General features: G+C 32.4%; 1 protein-coding gene across 1 annotated transcript in view; it reads left to right on the forward strand.

Moving 5' to 3' along the window:
• Window positions 1-25,742, forward strand: part of Smp_154020 (putative ankyrin 2,3/unc44) — a gene marked incomplete at its 3' end in the record, with an annotated part of 84,827 nt that overhangs the window by 24,903 nt on the left and 34,182 nt on the right. The window contains exons 3-14 of the mRNA XM_018788692.1: window positions 1,672-1,869; window positions 4,355-4,453; window positions 11,124-11,312; window positions 12,136-12,234; window positions 13,664-13,861; window positions 15,057-15,155; window positions 17,771-17,869; window positions 20,767-20,865; window positions 21,738-21,935; window positions 22,653-22,850; window positions 23,528-23,677; window positions 24,746-24,997. Of these exons, the coding sequence (XP_018654209.1) occupies window positions 1,672-1,869; window positions 4,355-4,453; window positions 11,124-11,312; window positions 12,136-12,234; window positions 13,664-13,861; window positions 15,057-15,155; window positions 17,771-17,869; window positions 20,767-20,865; window positions 21,738-21,935; window positions 22,653-22,850; window positions 23,528-23,677; window positions 24,746-24,997 (1,878 nt within the window). The remainder of the gene's footprint in view (window positions 1-1,671; window positions 1,870-4,354; window positions 4,454-11,123; window positions 11,313-12,135; window positions 12,235-13,663; window positions 13,862-15,056; window positions 15,156-17,770; window positions 17,870-20,766; window positions 20,866-21,737; window positions 21,936-22,652; window positions 22,851-23,527; window positions 23,678-24,745; window positions 24,998-25,742) is intronic.

Raw genomic sequence — 25,742 nt, forward strand, 5'->3', positions numbered from 1 at the left:
TTCCAGGTTTTCCATGGTGGTCTAGCTTCAATCGACTCATGATTTCAACTAAGCAAAAAAGATAGACACACGATGAAAATAAACACAGATACATCCCTATTCACTTATCGATTGAGAGAAATTCCACTGTTTTTGCACATTTTCGAATAAAAATTTAGATATTCTACAGTTACCAACTTTTAGAAACGTATAATTGTATTTTCACCAGACTTTTACTACTCAATTTTTTAGTGTTGGAAAAATACTGAAATAAATAAAACTGAAATGTATTATCAACCATTTAAAGGATATTAAAAATACCCATCAATCATATTTCTTGGCTACGAAATCTCCATAGCTGTTGACTATTTCGAATGCCCTTTTCAAACTTAGTCGAAACACTTACAGCTTAATCATGAATTTCGGAGTTTCAAATAGTATATGTTTACAGAAACATATTAGCTACCAGTGCAGAGACGTTCTAATAGACTGGATATGTTGAGTGTTTATGGTGTCTTTTTTGTATGCTACCTGCGAAGTAATAGTAGATCTTTTAGCATATCGATAGTCTAGAAACATTTTAGAAAATATGCTTCAAAATGAATTGGAATACTTTCCTTATTTCTGAAAATCAAACATTACCTCTATTTAAAACTTTTTATTGGTTAGAAAATTATGACTTCCAAACTATTACCATAGCGACGTTAGAATAAGCAGATATGCTTATAAGAATGTTTCTTATGTTTCTTTATACTTTGAAATTACGGAAGCTAGACTTAGAGCTATATCTTTTGTTTTATTGATTAGATTGTTTTTGGTTTAACTTTTCTATAAATAAATATGAGTGAAGTTGTTTCGATTACATTTTATTCACTTAGAATTCAAACTGAAAACTGAATTTTTTGTTATTTCTTTGTTCACCAATGAATTACTTGAGGATGAATATTGGGTAATCTTCGTAGAATGATAAGCCATATAAACCAGTCAAACCGAAAGTGAGAATAAAACGTCAATGATGGCGGATGTGTTATATCTTTAGAGACTGGAACCTTTCAACCACCGAATCCTAACTGAGTGGTTGTATAGTAATACGCTCCTATCTGATAATTCACTTAGGGTATTTTGTTTTGAATTCATTGATCACACTACCGAGATGTCACTAACTAGAATTAGGCAATAATTAGTGCCTCTCAGTTTTCAGCTGTTCTTTCGACGACATTAGTTTTTAGTAGAAACTATCTTTAAATCCTTTATTTGGTATGACCTAAATATCGTATGGAGCATGTATGAAACATTTCACCTCAGTTACTTTGCAACCTCTGTTTTACAATCTTTGCTTTGAAAGACAACAAACAGCATAATATAATACGAAGAAAAATAAGTAGGAAGACAGTTTGATGAAGTTGTCATAGAAATTTTAATCATAACCTCAGAATGTTCAAACAATAAAAAAATGAGTCGACAAGCAAATGATGCTCGTTAATTCTGATGAGTCGATATAAATCTTCACACTATTTGTGTTACCACACTGAGGTTGGTAAATATTACCTGCATAGTGTGAATAAACAGCACTAACGTATCATCTTAAAACAGTAGAATAATATCGATCGTAGTGTTATTTTGCATGTATTTTATTTTCATTATCAGACTTTTTACCTTCATATTTATTCTTTGTATTTCTATGTTTTACAGAATGGACTGAATGCACTACACTTAGCGTGTAAAGAAGGCCGGACCGAAGTTGTAAATGAATTATTATCACATGGCGCATCAGTTCATATGATCACAAGAAAAGGCAACTCTCCTTTACATATTGCTAGCCTTGCAGGACATCTAGAGATCGTAAAATTGTTAGTTGACCATGGGGCTGATATAAATGCCCAGTCTCAAGTAAGAAATTTAATAAAATAGTTTAAATGTGGCTTAATATGGTAGTAGTCCGTAAACTATTTACCTCAGTAGGTCATCAGAGGATATGTATTCAAATTGTTTTAAGTACTCAGGGTTTGCTTTTATGCTTGATAGGCTAGTTCCATTCACAAATGTATGTCAGGATACAGCATTTTTATAAATCTTGAAATATACCGGCCTCATACAAAGTTAAGTAATCTTGTTAAGAATGTATATTCTAGTCCCAGAAGCTAGACTTCCCCTTTAAAGGTCCTTATATTTTAGAACTGAAAGTAAATAATTTATGTCATTCATTCAATAAGTATCTGAAAATCATAACTGTGTTTTTTGTAATTACAAAACAATATTAATTGACTGTCCTGAACAGTGTGATTGTCGGTCATAAATATCTCCGTTTTTCACACCTAATTTGTTTAAGTGACCCTATCTTTAACTATAAGTGTCTTAAAATGTATATGTGTAATCAGATAATTCCAAATATATTACGTTAATCTATCATGTAGTATTCTGTTTGGATGATCTAGAGGGACGACTTGTTTTAAAGAGAGTGGTATTGTAGTGAATGAGAACACGAGTGAGGACAGTAGAATGTATTTGACAAGAAAATTACAGACTTGCTCACTAAAATCTAACAATCATACAGTAAACAGTTAATTTGCAAAATAATAATCAATTGTCTCAATCTTAACCATTCTTTCTGCAAATATCAGTCCATAGTCTCCGATTATTATTGTCCATGCATTTTCATACCGATTGCGTTTCATTCCGTTCTTTCCTTATCGATCTTCTACTGAAATACATTCAATGCCCGACCATCGTTATAGTTCATTTGCTCCTGTGTTTATCATGCTGACGGTAGTTTGTATGGTAATAATTCTATTAATGAAACACAGTTAGGGCGATTGGGACTTGTGGGGATTGTTGAAAACTTGAATAATTCCAATCGCACTCAAATTAACCAAAAGTTACCATTTCCTTCTAAAACATAACTCTGAAAAAAGTTTGAAAAATGATGAGAATTACCTATATTGAGCAGCAACTTAAAATACGAAGAAAGAGATAGTTAGTAGCATTTCTTTTACACAAATTTTCAAAGATTTTATGAAAAGAAGGTCTCAAAATACGTTGTCTATTTTGTGAGGTGGAGAACCACTACTAGGATTCTAAAAGTCAGTGTAAGACTGTATGTTGTCTGGTATATACTAAAATTGGTCAATAAACTCCATTTATTCAGAACATAAAGTAATGATTAAATATATCTGCTTATCACAAATAGATCCAGTCGACTCAAAAACGTGAAATATCAAACAAACAAATATGCATTAATTCATGATGCTAGTTTTCTAATTGCAAAGAGCAATTACAAGAAGTATATCGAAGTGCAAAACAAGGTCATAATTCCAAAAGAAATACTCAGATATCAAAGGATGATTATTTCAAACAAGTTTGATACACTTGAACACTTGTAACCTAAACATTGGATCACCAATTGCTGATTTTCAACATTTTACATATCGTGCCTTGGATATTTGCAATCTACGAAATTTCGTCTAAGCGTAAAAAGATTTCCCACGCTATCCGAATGCTCCATTTATGTACATCAGTGTAACTGATAGCCAGACTTCCTAAACTTCTGTTCAATTATTACTATATTAGAGAATACTTGTAATCCATTTAACCAAGACCACTCTTCATTTCTTAGTCACTATAACATTACCTCCACCCCATAAGTAGCAAAATAACCATCATTTCCAAGATCCTTAGTAGTATTCCCAAATCATGCTACATATGCAAAGCATATTTTTCAATGATGAGCGCTTTCATACTTATTTTTCCATTTAATTGTGATATAGAAATAAAAACAATAGGAATTCAGAGATTACTTCCTGTTTGTTAGCTGTAACAGATAATTGTGTATCAAAAATAGCAAACCAATGGGAAGTGAGTTTTCTTTATGATTTTAGTGTTTCTGATATTTTACTGTGTTGGGATTGGATACAAAACGTAAACTTAGTGAGGTTTTTAAACAATTACCATCAACGAATTATCCCATTTATACGTATTGGTTGTTCCTACTGTTTGGGCAAAGGGAGATTGAACTACAAAGACTTAATGAGGAAGTGAAATAGAAGAAAACAATATAAGGAACAGGAGAAACTTATAAAAAGAAACCATTTCATGTGACCGTTGTGTCTGTAAGTTTATAAGAACTGAATAAATAGACTAACACAGTGAGTTCGTGCTGATGTTTATTCAGAGAAAAAGAATACTTAATTGAGTAATTAACATCTATATGCTAATTAATTATATGTTATTCACTGGTGGATTACAATTAATGATGTACAATCCCTAATATTTGTAAAAGTGAAACTGGGGAAGTGTAATCTACATAAAATAACATTTTATTTATGAAAATGTTGTTTAATGTATAAGATTGAGTCAATTTGAATTTACTTTCATTCAGAACGGATTTACACCCCTTTACATGTCGGCTCAAGAAAACCATGTTGAAGTTGTTCGGTACCTTCTGGACAAATCTGCTAATCAAGCTTTATCAACGGAGGTCGGTTTAATCATGTTTAATTAAAACCGTTTTCATTTACTTTTAATAAATTAGCACTACATTATTTTACTAAAGAGTTAAAGATATGAAATGATGGAAAATATTTTCATGAACATTCGTTCTCTGGGCTGGATGGTTTGGTAGTGAAGCTTTCATCGTTCTTCTGAACGACATCATCAGCACAAACTTCAGGTAGAAGTGAAGTGTCCGAATTCCTCCATATGCAGTTCGTAGTTTGTTCTGTACACCTCGATGTTGATTGGTTCTTGTTGACCTTAAACTTGTCATGGTTTACTTCTTTGTTTTGGTTGTATTTCCCATTGGTTTGATTTGTGGTCCTATGTTTGTGCTTGTTGATTGCTGATTGATCTGAGTGCTAAGCTTCTAAAAATTATCAGGTGTTTTTAGAATTGTCTCTATCGAAAATTCCTACATTTTCCAGTCGAATGTATGTTCGTAGTTGTCCACGTGCACTGATGTAAGTGAGGAAATGTCAAAATCATCGATCTGAGCTACAAAACTCCTCCATTTCAAAATATTTTCAAATTATTTGAGTGCTTTTGGTGGTACTGTGTTATCAGAGCTCGGTAATTTGATTGGAAACATTAATTGTCGTTCTGATAAAAATCTTCAGCCGATACTTCATGTAGATGTCAGTGAATGTTTCATAAACTAACCATATGACTAAGAGAATACACCACTTCAAACAATCGCTGGTTGTAAAATTGTTTGAATTTGTCTCAGGTAGCATATAATCTATAATAGTTCTCACAGCCATACTTATTTGGTAGTTGTCCATTTATTTTTGAACCAATTCTTTATCTGTTAGCGTTTCCAAGGCTTTCCTCAAGTGACTTTAATACTGATTAGGATTCAACTATGAAGAGACTTTGGCTAATAGCTTCAAATGATGGTCTGAATCATACTTGCTTACACGTACAAGGTGGAGACTTCAAATCAGAAGGGCTCTGATGTATCACTTATTTATCCAGACAATAAGTAACCGTTCTCCATAGTCCTATGAAAAAATGATTCAGAGATTCATGTAGATTTGATTGCCCTTATGATGTGTTCTGAATAATTAAGTTGGATTTTTGTCACTAAAATTCAATGCAGCTTTTTAAAAGTAAACCATAATCTTAAAATTGAATATGATTTTTTTTCTAAGCTTGATTTATTGATTGTTTTATATGATAAATCTAAAATATACTGGAACATTCTACTCTGGTAATTGTTTCTTGCTTTACAAATCGGTGAATGAATTCTATTTGTCATCTTTCATAATTAGATTTTACTGACGAAGTTTATTCTTAATGAATCAATAAAATAAAACATAATTCCAACTAGTTTCTGACCACTAAAGCAACAAATGAAAACGAGAAATCATCAATAAACCCATTCTTTATTGAAAGTTGTCAGCATGAATAAATGATTCCCCTACGTTTATCAATATTTCTTAACTTGAAAGATGTCATTCTGAAGTTTCTGTCAATTATTAATCACATGTTAATAAAACAATTTTTCAAGTATTAGAAGAATTTCAAAATGCTTATTCTAATTAAATCCATAGGATGAATGTATGAATCAGCCTAACTGAATACTTGTCATAGTATTCATTGAAAATGTTAAACTAGTGGTTTATATCATAAACGTAAACTGAGTGTCAATACTTGGCATTTATTCTGATTTCTTTTTTTACTATTTTAAAATAATATCTACTACTCAAATGGCCTCACAGTCAAATAATTGTTATTTTACATGTTTCTATGAAAAGCATTGGTTAGTTTAATAGAACAAATAACGGATTATATCGTTATTTAATGACACTTCATTTTTATTCTCCGTTACTATCAATTCCGTAATACTAGCTTTCCTTTAGTAAAAGAAGGGGCTTGAAAGTTATCTACTATTTACGGAGTAATCCATTTTGATTATTCTCTCAAGAAACATTATTCCATTCAACACAAGGATATCAAATATTTGGTGTTCAAATGGTTTTCTGTAAACCCTTCTATTATTTGTCATGTGTTATTTCTTGTTTTTTAATGAATTTACTATACAATTTAACAATAGACCATTGATTAAAATCAATGATGGTGAGATAATTTATAAACTGAGTAAAAACTGTCTGAAAACACGCTTTTTGCTGAAGGTGGACAAAATTCATCACATCCGTGTCTCATAAAAGCTACACCGATATGATCAACGACTGTTTAACTTGTTAATAACTGTATTACGAATCTTAGTGACTAAAAGTCGGTGCTTAATCTAAGGTTTCCATAGAATAGGCATTTACTAGAAATTGGGACAGTGATTTATAAAAACATCTGGTTGAGATAACTCTATTTAGGTTCCTTCCTTAGGAATATTGTGTAATCATATTCTCCTCTAAGAAGTAAACTATTCTAACATAATAAGTAACATAAGCGATGCCTTCTGGTAAGTAGAATTCGAAATAACATCACCATTTAACAACATAATTAGATGTAGTTGTCATTAAAATAAACTACTCGCAATGTATAGAGCAACAAGTATACTTTCTGTGACCATATATTACCTCGCGATTAGGCTTTGCTTATGAGATTACCTCAGAAGACATATAAAATTTGAAAATCTACACCTGATTGTCACCACCTTAACTGCAAAGCTTGGTTTGTTTTAAAATATTTGTATTTTTTATCAGGAGCAGGGATAGAGTGTTTTTCCTAACTTTAGTTTAACTGACAAAATTAAGGGTATAACAACGAGAAATTTGAATATATTGGACCGTATCAAAAAATTGCATCAGATACTTCCTAAGGCAACCACATAACTCCATCGGCTGTTTATATGTTCCTGAAGTATCTCTCTATAAGTCGCACGTAGGATTTCTTGGAAAAGAGGTAACAATCGTAGTATGGTTCTCGGTCTACGGGATTGCGCTATACCAATCTTATTAGATTTTATTTGCTATTAGTTTTGTTTTATTAATTACCCTGCCTTTATTACTGGTGATGTAATTATTCAATTTTTGATTACACTAACTTCATCAGTTTCTATATACCTGTGTGTGTGATCCGTTACCCAGCCCTGTTAAAATACACTTTAGTATCCGGAATCTTTGTAGCATCAGTTATGGTACAGAAAGTCAGTTAAGGTCTTTCTTTACAGTACAACTAAGGTATATTTTACACAATGTAAAACTGAACCCTTATGTGTGCTTGCTGTTGACACTCAACAATGGGTTACAACCATTCGGTTTTTATGAGCATTAAATCCGTACTTAACCTTTAATGCAATCATAGTAACATTGTAGGCTTCTTAGTAGTTATCACAATGAAAATGAAGGTTGAGCGAATAAGTTACCAGCTTATTAATGTCTATTTATTTTGAAGATTTTTGTCAAATACCACCCTTAATTTGATGCTCAAAGCAAAACAGCAGTGTGTTTAAAGTATAAAGTTTAGGAATTTTCGTACACTTATTTGAACTGTTTGAAATTCCTGACTTATTGAAAGCATTATTACCCATTTTTAGAATCTAGATATTTAAAAAAAGTTAACGAGAGGTACATCTAATCTGCAACATGTTCACAGCTATTTCGAGATTCATTTTGGCCATCAATAAGGATTAGGTATATAATAACCGAACAATGATTGACTTGTCGGGGTTTATTCACTTGTTTTAATCTATAAACTAAACACATTTATAGTTGAAATCATGAGTCAATTGAAGCTAGACCACCATGGAAAACCTGAAAGCACTGGGCGGCCGTTTCGTCCTATTGTGGGACTCCTCAGCAGTGCGTATCCACGATCCCGCCTCGCGAGATTCGATTTCAACTATGAAATTACTAAAATCTCCACATAAACCCCTTCTGATTAACACATTTAATCAAACATACATAACATATCCTGTTTTTATGAACTGCTTTAGTGTACATTCTTACATTAAACCGAACAAGACTGTATGAAAAAATCAATAGAAGATATAAGATAACTCTTGATCAAGGTTGGATATGATACAAAAGTAGATTAGTCGTATGTCTTCTCGATTGAACGCTACTTTGTTATATCTGGTCCTGGTTGATTATTATGTCTGAATCACTTATGATTTATACTTGAAAAATGAGGAATCACTGCAATTTCCACAATGTGAAAGTAAGAACACAAAAACTGATACAAGTGAAGATTTATTAACCTCAAAACATGACGACAACTCTTGTCGATAATACACTCACTAATATATATTGATTCGTACACCCATTTTGATTATTAATTACGATGAGATTACATAGATGAAAAAAACTTACAGTTATAACGAATCACATGTTACATGTCATGCTGAGTATAGTTCATGTCAATGGAATACAAAAATATCGTATGTCATATAGAATCAAATATCATACAGGAAAACAAATAAAAAATACTACATTGAGTAATTATCATATTGAATTAAAACGGAATTAATGTTGATTGAAAATCATAATGAGTAAAAAAATGTAATTTTGACTTTTCATCCCGTCATATCACCTCCCCATTTTTTTAAGACTCGAAGTTTAGACCCTAACTTTAAATTTTTTGACTTTATACTCCCCCACGAAATAATTTTGGATTCTCATATGCCCAAGTTACAATTAATGTGACTATAAAAATTAGAAACACGAAGTTCAGAGAACGGATCTCTTTTCAACGAATTTATTATCAAGCTGTACAGTCGTATATATACGAAGATGTTTTTTTTGTTAAAGACTAATTCCGTGAGGAAATGTGAACACGAATAAACAAGATGACGTAATAGAAAGATTATAATACTAGATTACGTAACATGAATAACAACAATAGATTCAGTGAATATGAGATGATTAAAATACTTTTAGTTACAATAGTTAAAGGTCATAGAGGTGTAAATAATGAGGAATAAGTAAAAAGGGAACGCTATAATAATAATATTAATTAAGGCCAAGGTAACGAAAACGACAGGACGTACTTCTTTTGTACGGATATTTGTGGTTTGAGCTCATAGATGGTAAGAGCTTCGGCTAATTTTAGGAGTCGCATACGAAGAAATCTAAGTAGATTTGAACGAATCATATAAACAACCTTAAAATCAAACTGTGGATCCGCAGAATGATTACAATCGATTAGGTGTTCAAGTATAGAACTCTTAACTGCTTTCCTTTCATCCTTGTATAACCAAACTGCGACATGTTCACGTATCCGAGTTGAAAGCGAGTGCTGGCTACGACCAATGTACCTTGATCCACAAGAGCAGGTGAACTGATAGATGGCTTTATTTTAAACATATTTTTCTCACTGAATAGAGAATCCGTTAAAAGTGACTAGATGGTGAGGATGAACGACATTTGATTTGAAGTCACCAGGGTCTGAATCTTCTGAGACATTCTCAGCAAATTTATTAAGAATCCCATTAGTAGATGATGAATCACAAAATTGCATTAGGTTTTTGACCATCATCTAACATATTTTTCTTATTTTTGTGAGAAATTTCATCAAAATTCTGTGAATCATTGGAAGAACCCGTATCTAGCAAAACAACTCGAGAATCCTGTTAAGTAGATTCATCAGGAACTTATCGTCGCAGAATGATGAATTCCATTTGGTGCAACTGTATTCATTATGCTGCTCGATTTATTTTCTGTTCCTTTGTCATATCAATTAATGAAAAGTAATACATGTGAAAGAATAATAAGAATCGTTTATATGTTGATTGTATGAATATTTAACAAGAGAAAATTATGAAGGGCATAAAGATAGGTTTCCAAACATAAAAATCTTACTTACTTACGCCCGTTACTCCCAATGGAGCATAGGCCGCCAACCAGCTTTCTCCAACCCACTCCGTCCTGGGTCTTCTTTTCAAGTTCTATTCATTTTTTGTTCATTCTTCTCATGTCTGTCTCTATTTCTCAGCGTAATGTGTTCTTTGGTCTTCCTCTTCTCCTTTGACCATCAGGATTCCATGTGAGGGCTTGTCTTGTGACGCAATCGGATCATTTCCTCAAAGTGTGCCCAATCTACTTCCAGCGCTTCTTCCTGATTTCTTCCTCCGCTGGAATCTGGTATGTTGTCTCCCACAGTAACTTGTTGCTGATAGTGTCTGGCCATCGGATCCGAAGTATCTTGCGTAGACAACTGTTAATAAACGCTTATATCTTCTGGATGATGGCTTTCGTAGTTCTCGACGTCTCCGCCCCATACAGTAATGTTTGAAAAAACGCTAACCAGAAAAAATTATTCAAACATAAAAATCTAGAGTTATAAATTTTGTGATACAATGGTTGTATAGCAAGGTACAATGAATGAAGTTCATGAAACAAGCAACATTGATATCTACTTAACCTATTTTAAATATTACAGTAATAAACTCACTGTTTTGAATCATCAAAGCAAACTGATTAAAATAAAAATACGAAAGTAACTACATTTTTTTTCAAATAAGCTAATAATGAAGAAACACTGTAAAACAGTCTTTCTGGTAGTGCTTATCTTAGAACATTACGGACAAATTTCTCATTTTGTTTGGTGAAGAAGTTATTTTTATCGATGTCATCAATTCCGTATGACCTCATTGTTGAACTAAAATTTTTCCGTTTGGTATTTTCTATACACTGAGATTTCCAAACAATTGCTTATTTAATATATCACGATTCTCTACTTTCTTTATTCAGGATGGCTTCACGCCACTTGCAGTGGCACTACAGCAAGGACATGATCGTGTTATAAGCCTGTTGCTGGAAAGGGATTCTCGCGGGAAAAGTCGCTTACCCGCTCTACATATTGCTGCAAAGAAAGATGATGTTCATGCTGCTAAATTGTTACTCAATAACAGCGAAATGAATGTAGATCATACATCGGCTGTGAGTGCTTTTTACAGATACTACATATTGTTTTACACACCAAATAAGAATGATTGCAACTGTCATAAATATTATAACAAATGAATTTGCCTGTGATAGATGATATTTTGAGTTTATGTATTGAAGATGAATAATCGTATAACTACGGACTAATCGGTAACAGTACCACTCTGATACATAATAACTTAATCAAATATGACTAGAACTGTTAAATGGAGTCGTACAACACAAGAGTGACTTAATAAAAATTTCGAATTTTTCGTAATGCAGTAAATTATACAACACAGTTTCTTAGTGGTATCTACATAAACCCATAGAAGATAAGAAATACATCAAAAAGTTAATCTTGTGAAAATAAAACTAAACATGTCACAAAGTATTTACGAAGCTTCATCTCTGGATTGCTACCTTTAACGAATGTGTTCGAACGTATGATTTCTTTCTTGTCATAAATACGACTGTTATATGATATATTCTCATGAGCATATCACCTAAAAGCCTAAAGAGTTGATTTAAAAGGCTTTCTTACATATTCCCGACAAATATTTTGAAAGGAATTGCGTAATGTTATATTACTTTCTGTAATGCCCTTGATACATGACCAACACATAACTGCATTAATTAAGATTACATCGAAAGGTTTTAAAGTCGCTATGGTTTAAGTTAATCAAACCATATATAAAATTAAAACTAGAACCCTGTTGTATTCACATTTATGATATGCATTGCAGTGATCACTTATGTAGTCTTTCATTCATCATTTGTTTAATGGCAGCATAGCACACTTACTTGTTAACTTTGTGATGTTCTTATGCTTTTACAGAGTGGATTTACGCCTTTACACATTGCCGCTCACTATGGGAATGTTAATATAGCTAAGTTGTTGATTGAAAAAGGAGCGAATATTAATTTCCAGGCAAAAGTAAGTCTCATTTTCATCATTCACCGATCAAATATCTTGTTAAAGAATCAATTATTTTCTGATATAATACATAATCAGATCAGTACTGACCAGCTGATAAGTTCTGCTTCAATGCCGTTTCAGTTATTCGTGTACACATATAGTATTGAACAAAAACAGTAGTTAGGACAAGAATGAATTATGACTAGGTTATGAACTCAAAAGAGTCTGATATTCTCAATCAATGATGCTGAAAACCTTAGGAACGTAAGCTAAAAACCTATTAGTGGTTAGTTGTCTGAGAAATAGATAATTTATTTCAGGGAATACAATGAAAATAGTTGGTTACATTTTAAAACTAGATTAATTGATCTCTAAAAACCATCACTATGTTGAACTGCCTAGCAAAACAAATGAAAAATATGCTCTTCAATGGATTATTGTCATGTCCTACAGTCACAGTTTCAATTAATGATAAAAAGGAGTTTTTGTAATTGGGGTCAAACTCATTTTTATTAGCAGATTATACATGCAAGCAAAATAGGCTTTTTTAAATCTGTTACTTACGTAAGAAAAGCATATTCTTCAGTTTTAGCTGAATGAGTATTACAACATATGGCATAATCATTAATGCGTTTTCATAGCTTAATGAGTATATTATCGACTAATAGGTACTCAAAAATGGAAAAAAAATTGTAAGCGATTATTCTAAATATAAACAGTCACCAGTAAATCATAGGTCAAATCGATAAAATTACTATACTATAGAACTTCCGTTTTATCTCTAACCTTATCTGGAAGACATTGAGAATTGTGGAAGTAAGATAGTCAGTAAACAGATGACCAATGCATTTCTATGAATCCTTGTCAACCTACATTAATATTCAGAAACTGAGACAACTGATGTTCATAACTCACATTGTTAATTCACAGGGTGTATCTGTAACATAAAAAATATATGCACTTCCCCGGCCTCAGTGGTTGACGATATGGCTTCTTAATCTTCTGTACTAAGTGACACAAATGTTATTTATGTGATATAGTCCAATATTTATAATTACATTTTTAGCGTCTTGTCTTATAATACATTTTGTCAATCATATTTGTAGGGTTAGGGTAGTTTCAACTGCCCTGCTTCTTTTGTATTTATATCCATAAGTGTTTTGGATGACCCTCAAATCATTTACGTGCTACTTGACTGGAAATTATAGTTGAGGAATGTCTCATTCGAGGTTTTACTTTGGAATTGAAGTAAGTTGGTAACATGGTAGTTGAGAAATTCATTATTATGCGTCAATTTCATTCAAAGCCCTGGAAAACAACCATGCTAGCATTTGTGTAATGAAATGAAAGAAAAATTTTCTCTAAATGTGTTCTTTTTACATAAATGATGTTCCGAATATGAATTATAATTTGTAATTTTGATTTTCTTCTGTATATTATGTAACAGAATTGCATAACACCGTTACATGTAGCTGCTAAATGTGGAAAGAATGAAGTTGTAAGCGAACTGATTCTAGCAGGAGCTGAAGTGAATAGCCGTACACGAGATGGACTAACACCTTTACACTGTGCGTCTCGTGCAGGTCAAACTGATACTGTGGAATATCTATTAAAACATGGAGCTGATCATTGTTTGAAAACGAAGGTACTTGTCACACTTTTTTCTATGATGTGTAATTTAATTAGTGTGTTCTCTGTAGGAAATAATATGAATACTGAATAAATATGACAAGCCGTACTGTCATTTGTTTGAGGTTAGACATAACCTTTAACCTTAGCATATGTTAAGTATGTAGTCATTCACATTGACAAGTTTATGTTTTGCCGAAGTTGCATGAAACGTACATATAATTAGTTGAATTTTGATTGATTAACAGTCTGTAAATTGTGATAGGACTGGCTGGGCGGTTTAATTTGTTGACTAACGACTTAACAAATTACTAAATTGGATATCATAAAATAACTGGTTTGAATAATTGAATAGTTAACTTACATTTCTAGTATAGAAGACTGCTATTTTATGTTTGAAAGTCTTATATACTGAGCCACTATCAAACTTCAAATGCATTTGGGATTTTCAAAAACATTTAGTGGAGCTGACCTGATATGTGGTACTAGAACCATACATTTGGAATTAGGTCAAATTATTTCATTCATCTCAATAAAATATGGCATTCGACTGCTATCTGGCAAACATATTCCGTGACTATTGGGGTAATATTCTGTCAATAATTAATGTTATACAAGATCTAAGCAATATGAAAAGAAATGGCTATTGCGTAATTTGTTTACACTAAGTTCTTATCAAACTAAATCTTCAAACAGGTTTACTATTATTCTATATATCAGGACCCTACCATTCAATACCATTCACAAGTTATTAATAAATTTATCTATAATTTTTTACTTTATATCAAAAAAAATTTAAAGGTTCATCGAGATGGGGTCTATCTAATTATCGATTCTTAATAAAGTTTTCACAGTAGAAATGCTGACGAGATTCACACGTTTTCTTTCTAAAATTTGTTAAGTTAGAACTGGCATGTTCTTTTTTAACCTAGAAACATATTTGAATAACTGGTGCTAATAATTCCCACACTTTTTATTGTTAGTCTGTTATAAAGAGGATAACGAGAATGATCATTGTTGGAGCTAGAACATATAAAATACCTTTCTTTTTTGCGATATTTAGATGAGGTAGTCAATAAATTCTAAGAAGTGGAGAAACTGTAAAATGTTTTGAGTGGAAATAATTCAATACTTAATGTTCTTGGGATAAATGTTTCAACATTTGAATATGTAATTCTATTTCACATGTTTCTGCAAATTTTTCTTCGCAGAATGGGTTGACGCCATTGCATTTAGCTGCACAAGGTGCTAATGAAAATGTTGTACGATTACTATTGCGGAATGGATCTAATCCGGATGATGTGACCATTGTAAGTTACAAATAATATTTAAAGCATACTACATTAGGACCAGAGAAAACGTTGGATTTGTGGTTGTTTCTAATAATAATTTGTGTTACCATAACAACCTATAATTACTTCTACCGACATTTTAATAGTATAGCATGCTTCTACCAATTAGAAGCAGCCTACTTAAATATTCCTTAATCTTAGCCTTGATTTATCGATTACTTTTCTCTATAAAGGATATCATTTGTTTTGAAAGCAGATTTTATACAAATACTTGTAAAACAAACTTTAAATAATATTATTTCCACTAAAATAACAAAAGCAAACTTGTTTGACGTCAGAAATAACTAGACGTGGAACCTTTCGATCATTGTCTGAGAATAGAGACAAGCTTTAAGTCAAACCCATCTTTAGAATCCTGCGTTATAAATCAGTGTCCTCGGGTGGTCTTGGCCTTCGATGCCATGTTTCGTGAAAAGTTTAATGGAAATCTGTGGTTGAAAAAACATTATTACACTGTGAAAGGTTTCTACCAGACTCTTATAATCGTTATTGCCTAATAGTTAAACACCGCGCCTATTATTGTCTGTTTCTAAAGCATCTATTGGCTCCTGAACAACTAAGTATAATCACAAATTGAATTTAATTGCGTTTATGTAAGAAAGTCTCTTGTTATCATCATCAGTATGTCTAAAATAAAAAAGAATTGTTAACTGACATTTATATCTTATTTTAGTCATCTGAACAACAATTATTCATAGTACCGTCAGCTTACCAACAAATTTCCGTAGCATACCTTGGCAACAGATTTACTAACCATTAAAGTCTTCTGAATATCCAACTTATAAGAAGAGAATGGTGGCCAAAATTTGCTATCAAAAATTATGTAGTCCACATACTGTTTGAGTTGGAGGTAGCGATACTTAATAATCGAAATTGCTAACATCTAATAAAAATTCGTTTTCATTGATGTATTATACGATATTAACCAAGTGTGAACCATTAATTCAACTATCACACTCATTAACTTCGGATTTACTTATGACTTATGAATAAAAGGTCTTAAACATGTTTTATTTATATATTAAATTTTATATCTTTTGGCCGAGTGGATGCCCAAGTTAATGTATGACGTGATAAGATCGCCAATCAGAGAACAGCGAATTATCGATTGGAACAGTGACACACAAAAACTGAACGAGCACTCTAGAGTACTTATCGATCCTACTTCTACCTAACCCAGCCAGTTAAGTCCAGAACACCAACCTCAGCCTCCGTGGTATGAATCATTGTATTTCAAACATTCTGAGTTTATATACCAAACAGACTGACCACATCGTACCAATAAAATAGGAAATAACATTTGTACACGATTTAGCCAAATGTGGCTGTGAATATGGGAGACAGTAATTAATAGACTAGGGATAACTCAAGGATGGTAAATTGTATAATAGTAGTTTATAGGTTAAAATAAAGCCTATAATAAGGGGAACACAAATATGAATAGTTTAGTTGTTTAGCAATTATACGATAAGAAATATATGCATAATACTGGTCCACAAATGGATCCCAAAGTTACCATTCACTATTGTTAGTCGGGACACAATATGAAATTAAAAAAGCTACTAATAAGATATTAGTTTATCCAATAGCTGCATTAAAACTTCGAGATTTTCTTAGATCTACGTACATTACATTCTGTTAATGACAACAATCTACCGATATGGATATATGATGAAGCTAATAAATTGTATTCAATGGATGTCTACAATCTTCAAGAAATAATAGATTTAAGTTTAGGATATCAGTATACATGCCATTCATAAATGAGAAAATTTATTTGATTTATCGGTGAAAATATCCGTTGACAAGTCAAGACAAAAAAGAAATGGAATGATATTTCTAGAGCCGAATAAATGGTATTTAATGTAATATTTTTACCTCTAGAAAATGAAAAGCAAAGCTTTGATGAAAAGTATTGTTCATGAACAGGAAAATATGAGGTAAGATGTAATTTCGACTCTACCAACATCATCTTAGTCTCTGTGGATTCAATGATTCAATTAATGCTTTGATGGTATATGTAATATATACCTCTGTCAATAGCGCGAAGAACCCGTGTTGACTGATATATCTTTATTACGTGAAACTGTGATTAACTAGTTTAACCTATCAATGATAAGATAATGCATCGAACACAACTAACATCAAACTGCCTTTTTTCTAGTTATTTTATGTTTTAGAAAGAATTGGATGCACACTAATGTCTAACAAACAGTTACTTTCGCTAAAGTCGGCCAAAGTGTTTCATCAATATGGTCAAAATGATTGAAGTACCTGACGGTCATCTTAATTTAATACAGTCAACCAAATCAAATTAGTCAGTGATTTAATCGATATTGCTAAATAGTTGCACAGTGCTTAACGTGTCAACAAAGCCTATATAAATCTAATATATTTCTGAGAAACATTTCTTTATTTATGGTCAAAACAGACAAATAAAGATTTGTTCGTAAACGTTGTCAGTATCAGTCAACTAGTTAGTTGTAAATGAGGTTACTACCGAGAATATAAAGCATAAAAACTAAACTACTTGTCAAACCATTTAAAATTATCTCTGTCTTTTCGTCTCATAGGATTATCTCACTCCTCTACACGTTGCAGCCCATTGCGGTAACGTGGATGTGGCTCGTGTTTTATTGAATTCCCATTGTAATGTTAATGCAAGAGCTCTGGTAAGTCAACCCAAGTAATAACTAGTATACTCAAAACTTATACTATAATAAGAAAGTGAAAAAATTTGTCAGTTGAAGGTTTGTTAGTTCAGCCGCTGAAGGTTATGGTTTAGTTCATTTGTAAACTAAACTGTATACTGTAAGGGTTGGAGAGTGATCTAGAGGGTTATATGTACGAGAAAATACTTATGACTGACAAATTATAAAATTGTATTCGAACTTAGAATTTATTTGAAGAACTCCTCCTTATCACGATATGGCAACGAGTGATACAATCACAAGTTTTCTAAAATAGCTCTAATGAATACTGGTTTATTAGCCTTGTGAATAGATCCAAAAAATATTGGAATTATTGAGCGTTAAATAAAGAACACTGAAGCCCACTGAGATACTTAAATTATATTCGGAATTCACAATATTGAAATTAAAAACAAACAAGGCACAATAATCAAAACTAAAAAATGTATGAAAGTCGACATCAGTTATAAATATTTTAATGACAAACAGAAATAGAAAAGCTAAACTATGCAATAGTTGAACTATTTATTCACCACTATCGCTTTCTGAATATTTTTTCTTGGATGAAGCGAACATGAATCATCACGAACAGTAAATGAAAATCGAATCCTGAAATAATATTTTAATGTAATAACAAGTCCCCACTGATAAATCTTTATTTGTGTTTACTGAACGAAATACTTATTATTGATAAAAGTAATTTTCATAACTTTAACTACGAAATAATCTTAGCTAGAACATCATCTAAAACCTAGGATCCCTGAACGGCCATTTCATTTTAGCGTGAATCTCCTCGGCAGTGCACAACCAAGGTAACACATCCAGGAATCAAACCCAGACCTGACGAACAGCCACTTAACCTCTGGACGAATGAGTCACAATCCAATGACATTAGTGCACAACTTCAATCATCCTAAGATATTACTCAACCCTCATCAACCGCCTTAAAGGATAACTGTCACACACTTGATATGGATTTAACTCCACTGATCACGGCTTCATATATTACTGTCCATATATGAATGAAATGCCCATCTTTTGTAAAGACAGTACAAAACAACTAGAGATTCCAACGCAACTAAGTTTACAAATGAAGAGAGATTTGAAGGCAGAATAGCATTATCGATATCCTACTGACAAAAAGAGCTGGTAGATATAAGTGTTAGAAGTACACGTTTCCCTAACATCCTATTACTGAAATGCGAAAGAAACTCAGTGACAACACCAGGTTATAGAATAACGACCATATGCAACAACTGAAAAGCCTGAAGTAGAGCTGAACGCCTTGTGTAATATTTTTAGGGGAAGTGGATATGATGAAATGTGCATGAACAAATATATGGTCACAGAAGTGAGAACTGTCCAAACTATAGGAAGGGAATCGTTGTCTATAAGCATAAAATTCAGATGTGTTGCGCCAAGTGAAATATTATTCAGGAGATTAGTCAAAACAGTTCATAGGATGTTCGATACAGGAAAGCTACGAATAATGTCCAATGGTGACTCCGAGAATAAAAGACTAATTATCTTGATTAGCCACCTTCGTTTACATTTATCAATCCAGTTGATCTTGTGGAACAAGTTACGTTGGCTTACAGTTTCGGGATCGTGAACACTTTCCAGAGTGGCTGAGCACAGGTGCGATCAAGACAATGAATAGCTCAGTAATGTCTCATTTAGTTCAAATGGGTCATACTGTCAGCATAAATCAATCATGTTTGGTAGTTTATCGTACTGGTAATTGCATGCCAAAAATGTCAAACAAAGTTATTAGGACGGTGAAATCACTGGTTACGCAAATTGAAAGACCAGAGCTTCGTGTACAAAACAAATTTGTTCAGTCTCTTCTTTTACCTTGACCCATCTCAAGCCTAATAGACCAGTGGTCGTTCCAGTTTGACTAATGTACATACAGTCTTCCCCTTCTGTATCTTCATAATATACATTCCTAATATTCGAATACTGTTACTGAAATTATTATTATTATTACCATTATTATTAGTCTTGTAAGCGAATGAAGAAAATAGTTGGGATTAACCCCATTTTATTGTTTCTAACTTAATTCCTACCACTTCAAACACTAAGATATCTTCCATTAAACATTGGATGCAATTTGTACCTACATTTTCATTTCTCTTTCTCCGTGTTATCCATATTTATTCTAACTAATGATCACACAAATTCAACTCACCCATATACTGATTATAGTTAACATTACATGCTAGTTATTTCAGCCTTAACCAGTTTATTTTGTTTCCCAAACGATCCTAAATTCATATGCCATACTTTCAAAAGATGTATTTGCCTCAAACTGGGTCATTTTTCGCATGATTGATTTGGATATATGTGTATAACTATATAGCTTGAAGAGAATGGATTGAGGAGAATATTCTTCATCCATTTTTTTTGTTTTCAGTACCACTGGAGTTTTCAAACAGCTTTTCTGTCTAATATCATTTCATAAACATCTCCAACTTAGGCTGTTTGTTATAAATCACTAAACTTGAAAATGGTCAGAAACCTGATCAATGACGTTGGAAACCTCAAATTATACACACTCAGCTTTCATAACCATTTTGAATGCTAATCAAATATAATCGTTGCATGGCTAAGATAAATCATAATAACAACTTCATGAGTGAGAATATCAATAAGTTTTCTCAGAGAGTAGCTGTTTATGTCGGCTTTTACTGTACCAGTTAATGATCCGAAAAAGCCAAGTAGCAGGTTAATAAAAGAATTTCTTCTTAAAATTACCCAGATGAGAGATAACCAGTTTTCTATCTTTATTCTGAAAGAGATATATAGTTTGCCACTCAAAAGTATATATCTATGCTTGTTGTTTAGAGTTCCTACATTGTGTTTTGCTATTTATACAGAATGGATTTACAGCACTTCATATTGCATGCAAAAAGTCACGAGTTGAAATGGCTTCACTTCTTCTTAAATATGGCGCTCTCCTTGAAGCCGCCACGGAGGTAAGTAGTTGCCTCATATTATTTTGTGGCTTTTCTTCAGGTTCATAGACTTGCTTTTTAATTTTGTGGGTATCAATGTGCATTCCTAGATAAATGGTTTCACTAATTAACATCAAACTATTTGTCGAACAAACTCTCCGCTTGCGACATTTTTCCTGCACAGTGAAGAACGCTTTGAAGTAGTCATGGATTGGTTTATTACAGCAGTTCTTCGTTATCTGAGAGAGTAGCAACGGCTTCATCCCAAATCGGATCAAGTGAATTTTCTCCAGAATAATGTGTTATCCACGTTCCAATTTTCCATGGAAAATATTTGAGTAACTTAGATTTTTCTATCCAAAATGTCTGTGGAAATTACAATGGTCAAAATCTTCAAGATTGTTTTGCTTGGAAGCATGAAAAACGGAAGGTAACCATCGAGTTGTGGTGATACGGTTTGTAGCTTAAAGAGCAATACAGTGTTAAGAAATAATATTGTGCAACTAATCCCTGTCTACCTAAATAATAATAAGCGAAACTTGCTATAGAAAATTTAGCATATTATTAGACAGTTTGTCACTAGGATTGAGGAATATTTTAACGAAAATTATAGTAACACTTTGTTGTGTAACAGTTTTTATCTGTCAATCCCGTCTAATATAAACTTTGTGTTTGGAGAATTTTCGTTACAGGTAGCTCTTACTTTTGAGTTCACCGAGAAGCTTTCAGACATGTTTGTGTTCCCCTGAATATTTTAAGACAAATTTCCAAACGTTAGATTTATTTTACAAGTTTAAAAAAAGTAAATATGTAAAACACATTTACTGAAATAACAATAGCTTTGGAAGTGATCATTTTGTCTCCTATTCATCTACGTTTTATTGAAATGCCAGACTGGTCTCACTCCATTACATGTGGCTGCATTTTTCGGGTGTACAGAAATCGTCTCATTTCTTTTACAACACGGTACGAATGTGAATCAAACAACCTTGCGTAATGAAACTGCACTACATTTAGCGGCTAGAAATAAACAGCTGGAGACAGTGAGAACTCTTCTTGGTTACCAAGCAAATTTAGATTGCCGTACAAGAGTAAGTTATTGACGTATAAGAAAAAGCCATTAATGTTTGAATATATTCGATTTTTAAGTAGATAACGGAGGTTTCGAAACAAGTTCAACACAAAATGTAGTTAATATCTAAGTCTGCTCATACTAACATCACTTAGTTTGACCCTCATTCAACACTTATGTTAAAAATTTTCATACTCTTTTAGTGAGGATTGTTGCTTACATTTCAGTATCCTCCAGCATTCGCTAACTGATGAACGCGTCAGCTTTAGGTATGAGTCCAGATTATGAGTGACAAACGAACTATGAGTCTGCTTAATATCAATCAGTTGAAGTGGACTTTACTGTAAGTGTTTGTTTATAGGCTTATAGTTAATGATTGGAAGTAATGTAGACTCAATATACTCAATAACTATCTATTAATTTCTGAAATAAATCTAGAGTGAGAAAATATTTCTATGTTCAGTCAGAAAATAAGAAATCTAAAACATCTACCCATATACCTACAAAATTGTAAATGTATATAATACTGATTGAGGGCATGATTTCTAATACAAGCGACATGATCTATGTTAATCTAATTATATAAATGTGAATAAAAGACTAAGAATTTAGTTTTAGTTTTCATGTGATCATGAATGATGACCATGTAATGAATTTAACACAGTGAAAATATAGCCATGTTATGAAAATAAAGTTATTTGCAGATTGTCTTGACCCTATATTTCTTTTTTTTTAGGATAATCAAACACCCTTACATGTCGCTGTCCGTACAAATTATCTGCCTATTGTTGAACTGTTATTGAATGCTGGTTCCGATCCTAATATAATGACAAAAGATAATTATACACCATTACATGTAGCTATTAAAGAAGACTCAGATGATATTGTTAGAATATTAATTGAGCACGATGCTAATCCGGAGGTTAAAACGAAGGTGAGTCAATGTTGTCTACGTATTTCTTAAGCATGCTCTACTTTTAATAACTAAGTTATCAATTGAGAACTGAAAACTGATTTATTCAGCGATTGATTTGATGTTAATAACTTATTCGTTAATCATATATTACTGACTACCTTCCCCATGTTTAATTACGACGCACTCTAACAATGTCACTCATACTCAGCACCTAATCACTATCAGCCAGCCTTTCAGAAAGCCCTACTAGAATACAGAACTTTGAACTTATTTAAGGCAGTTCACATATTCGAAATCACAAACCATGTTCTAAAGATATATGATATTTTAGTATGTTCATGAGACTAAGTGGTTAAAAATTACAAGCAATTTGACGATGACATTCTTCGGGAAGTGACAAAGGATGAAGTCTAAAAACTAATTAATGTCTCATTACTTGTTATAAAAAGATGACAAGTATATGAGATTGGATGAAATTTTAACAAAAATTCTGATGAACAAGAAGATAGGTCAACACGACACTTTAAATAAAAAATTATAGTTTCAAAAAAATTACGTTTCTTAGACTTAGAAACCAATTCCCTGTCGTTTTATCAGCATAGTCGTGGTAACATACATTCACTTAATGATTTGGTTCACGTGTTACAGTTACTAGTTATTCTAATAAATACATCTGCAAATTTTATTTTCAACAGAAAGGATTTACACCCTTACACTTAGCAGCAAAATATGGTTCATGCAAAACAGCCCACTTGTTAATGGAAAGAACAAAGTCTGATCCAAACGCAACTGGTCCCAATGGCTTCACGCCTGTACACGTGGCCACATTCTACAATAATAACAAAGTAAGTTGTCATGATTGGGTAAGCGTTCGAGTGCTGCTTCATCTTCATTTAATCAGTCACTTCATTATTTGTCTTTTATTATATTAAATACAAATTTTCAGGTACCAAGATGAGTTACATTTGTGGTTGAATAATTCAACGATAGTTCTTATAAGAAATGTCTAATTAATACTCGGAAGCAAATAAATTTTTCAATATGATTTTATAACAGCTTAATGTTACTAAGTGCTAACATACGTAATGTTTTGGACACAACGAAACTAGAAAATCGACTATCACAGTAGGTGTTTACTATTACCAAGATACCTCTAAACTCTAATCATAGAATTTACTAAGTATCATCACCAAGTTTGACTTAATAATTTGAAATAAACTAAGGATTGGATTAACTGTTTATAGTAGTATTTTTTTAATATCCCAATAAATAAAGTTGTGTATATATACAATTTGGTCTGTCAGCCAATGCTAAATAGTTGGAAAGGAACTGATACTAGTGGTCGAAGATGGTAGTTTATAAACGGTTTTCGAATTGTAAATCATCTTTCAAACCAGCAATATTCCTGTGTGGGTCGCGAACTATCAATGATGTAAATAATAATTGGTGGTTGAATTTCTTCAAAAGAATATTCTATATTTTAATGTCTTTTTAGACAGATAATTTAATCACAATTTTTATTTCACAACCGCCGTGTGACGTTGTAAGAGCAGTTAATCAGTCTGATATTGCAGCAATCTGGGATCTGTTCGGGCTCGTCTGTCTGTTAGCTTCTCATGGAAAATAATCAACTGAGTTATTATTTAATTAACTGAACTTTGGATTAACTTCTACGATACCATCTACTTAGAGCTTAAACCACCATGAGTACCTAAAACTTATTTTGCTGTTGATTCTATTGCAGTCCTTAACATGTTAACCATATATGATTATGGGTTATGATTACCAATAGCGTGAGGTTGAGACTGTTTATTCCATTCATAATCATTCCCAAAACACTAGTGATTTTCTTCATTTGACAGTATCGTCAAACCAGTTGAAATTTATATCTGATTTTTGCATTTACTTTAAAGATGCTGGATAAGTTGATAGAATTTGGAGGTGATGTCAATCGACCTGTCAAGAATGGCTTTACGCCACTTCATTTAGCAACTAAACGAAATCATCTGGATTCAATCCACTTATTAATATCCAAAGGAGCCATAACTGATAAAGGTTCAAGGAACGGTTATACACCACTTCATTTAGCCTCACAAGATGGTCAAATCGAAATAGTTAAAGTTCTCGCTGAAAAATACAAAGCTCAAGTGGATGCTGCAGCCAAAGTATGTATTGTGTAGATAAAATGATATCCCCATAAGAAATATCATCCACTTTCATTTATTTTCTAATTTACACTTTTATTCTACTACAGAATAGCTCAACATATTGTATTTATTAGGATAATCTCAACCAGTCGAAAACAAATGTGAATTTGCTGATTAACTTGTCTTCATCGGATTGAAAATTACATAAAAGTGATCAAAGTCTGAACGCAGAACTTACAGACTCCATTAAGACTGTACTAAGCCAGGTCTGTCGGCTTAAGAATTATGGGTACAGCTATTCTGTTTTATGCAATAAAGGGAACTAACTGCATGGAATTTATGCAATTAGTTCGCTTTATGAATTTAAATAAAGCCAGAATAAATATTGATGAAGAATAATATGAATCCATTAAATTTCGTGGTTTCTCATCAGCTGCTTACAACCAAATTTGTGTTAGAATTTAAACATTGGGATAATAAATAGTGTGGAACTATTGACATAAGTGAATGTAAAGGATTGGAATGACAAAAGGTTATCAATGATAACAAATATAACTGCAAGAAAAGGTCAGAGGTTATTAGGTGTTAGAATCAAGGAAGTATAAAGGGTGGGTGGTGTAATAGCTGAGTGGAGTTCAGAGACAGATAAGATAAAATGTCGATTGTTCCACACTATTTATTACCCCAATGCTAAAATTCTAACACATATTTGGTTGTCAGCAGCTTATGGGAAACCACGAAATATAATGAATTCATATTACTC

This window comes from Schistosoma mansoni, chromosome W (assembly GCF_000237925.1).
Source record: "Schistosoma mansoni strain Puerto Rico chromosome W, complete genome".
NCBI lineage: Eukaryota > Metazoa > Platyhelminthes > Trematoda > Strigeidida > Schistosomatidae > Schistosoma > Schistosoma mansoni.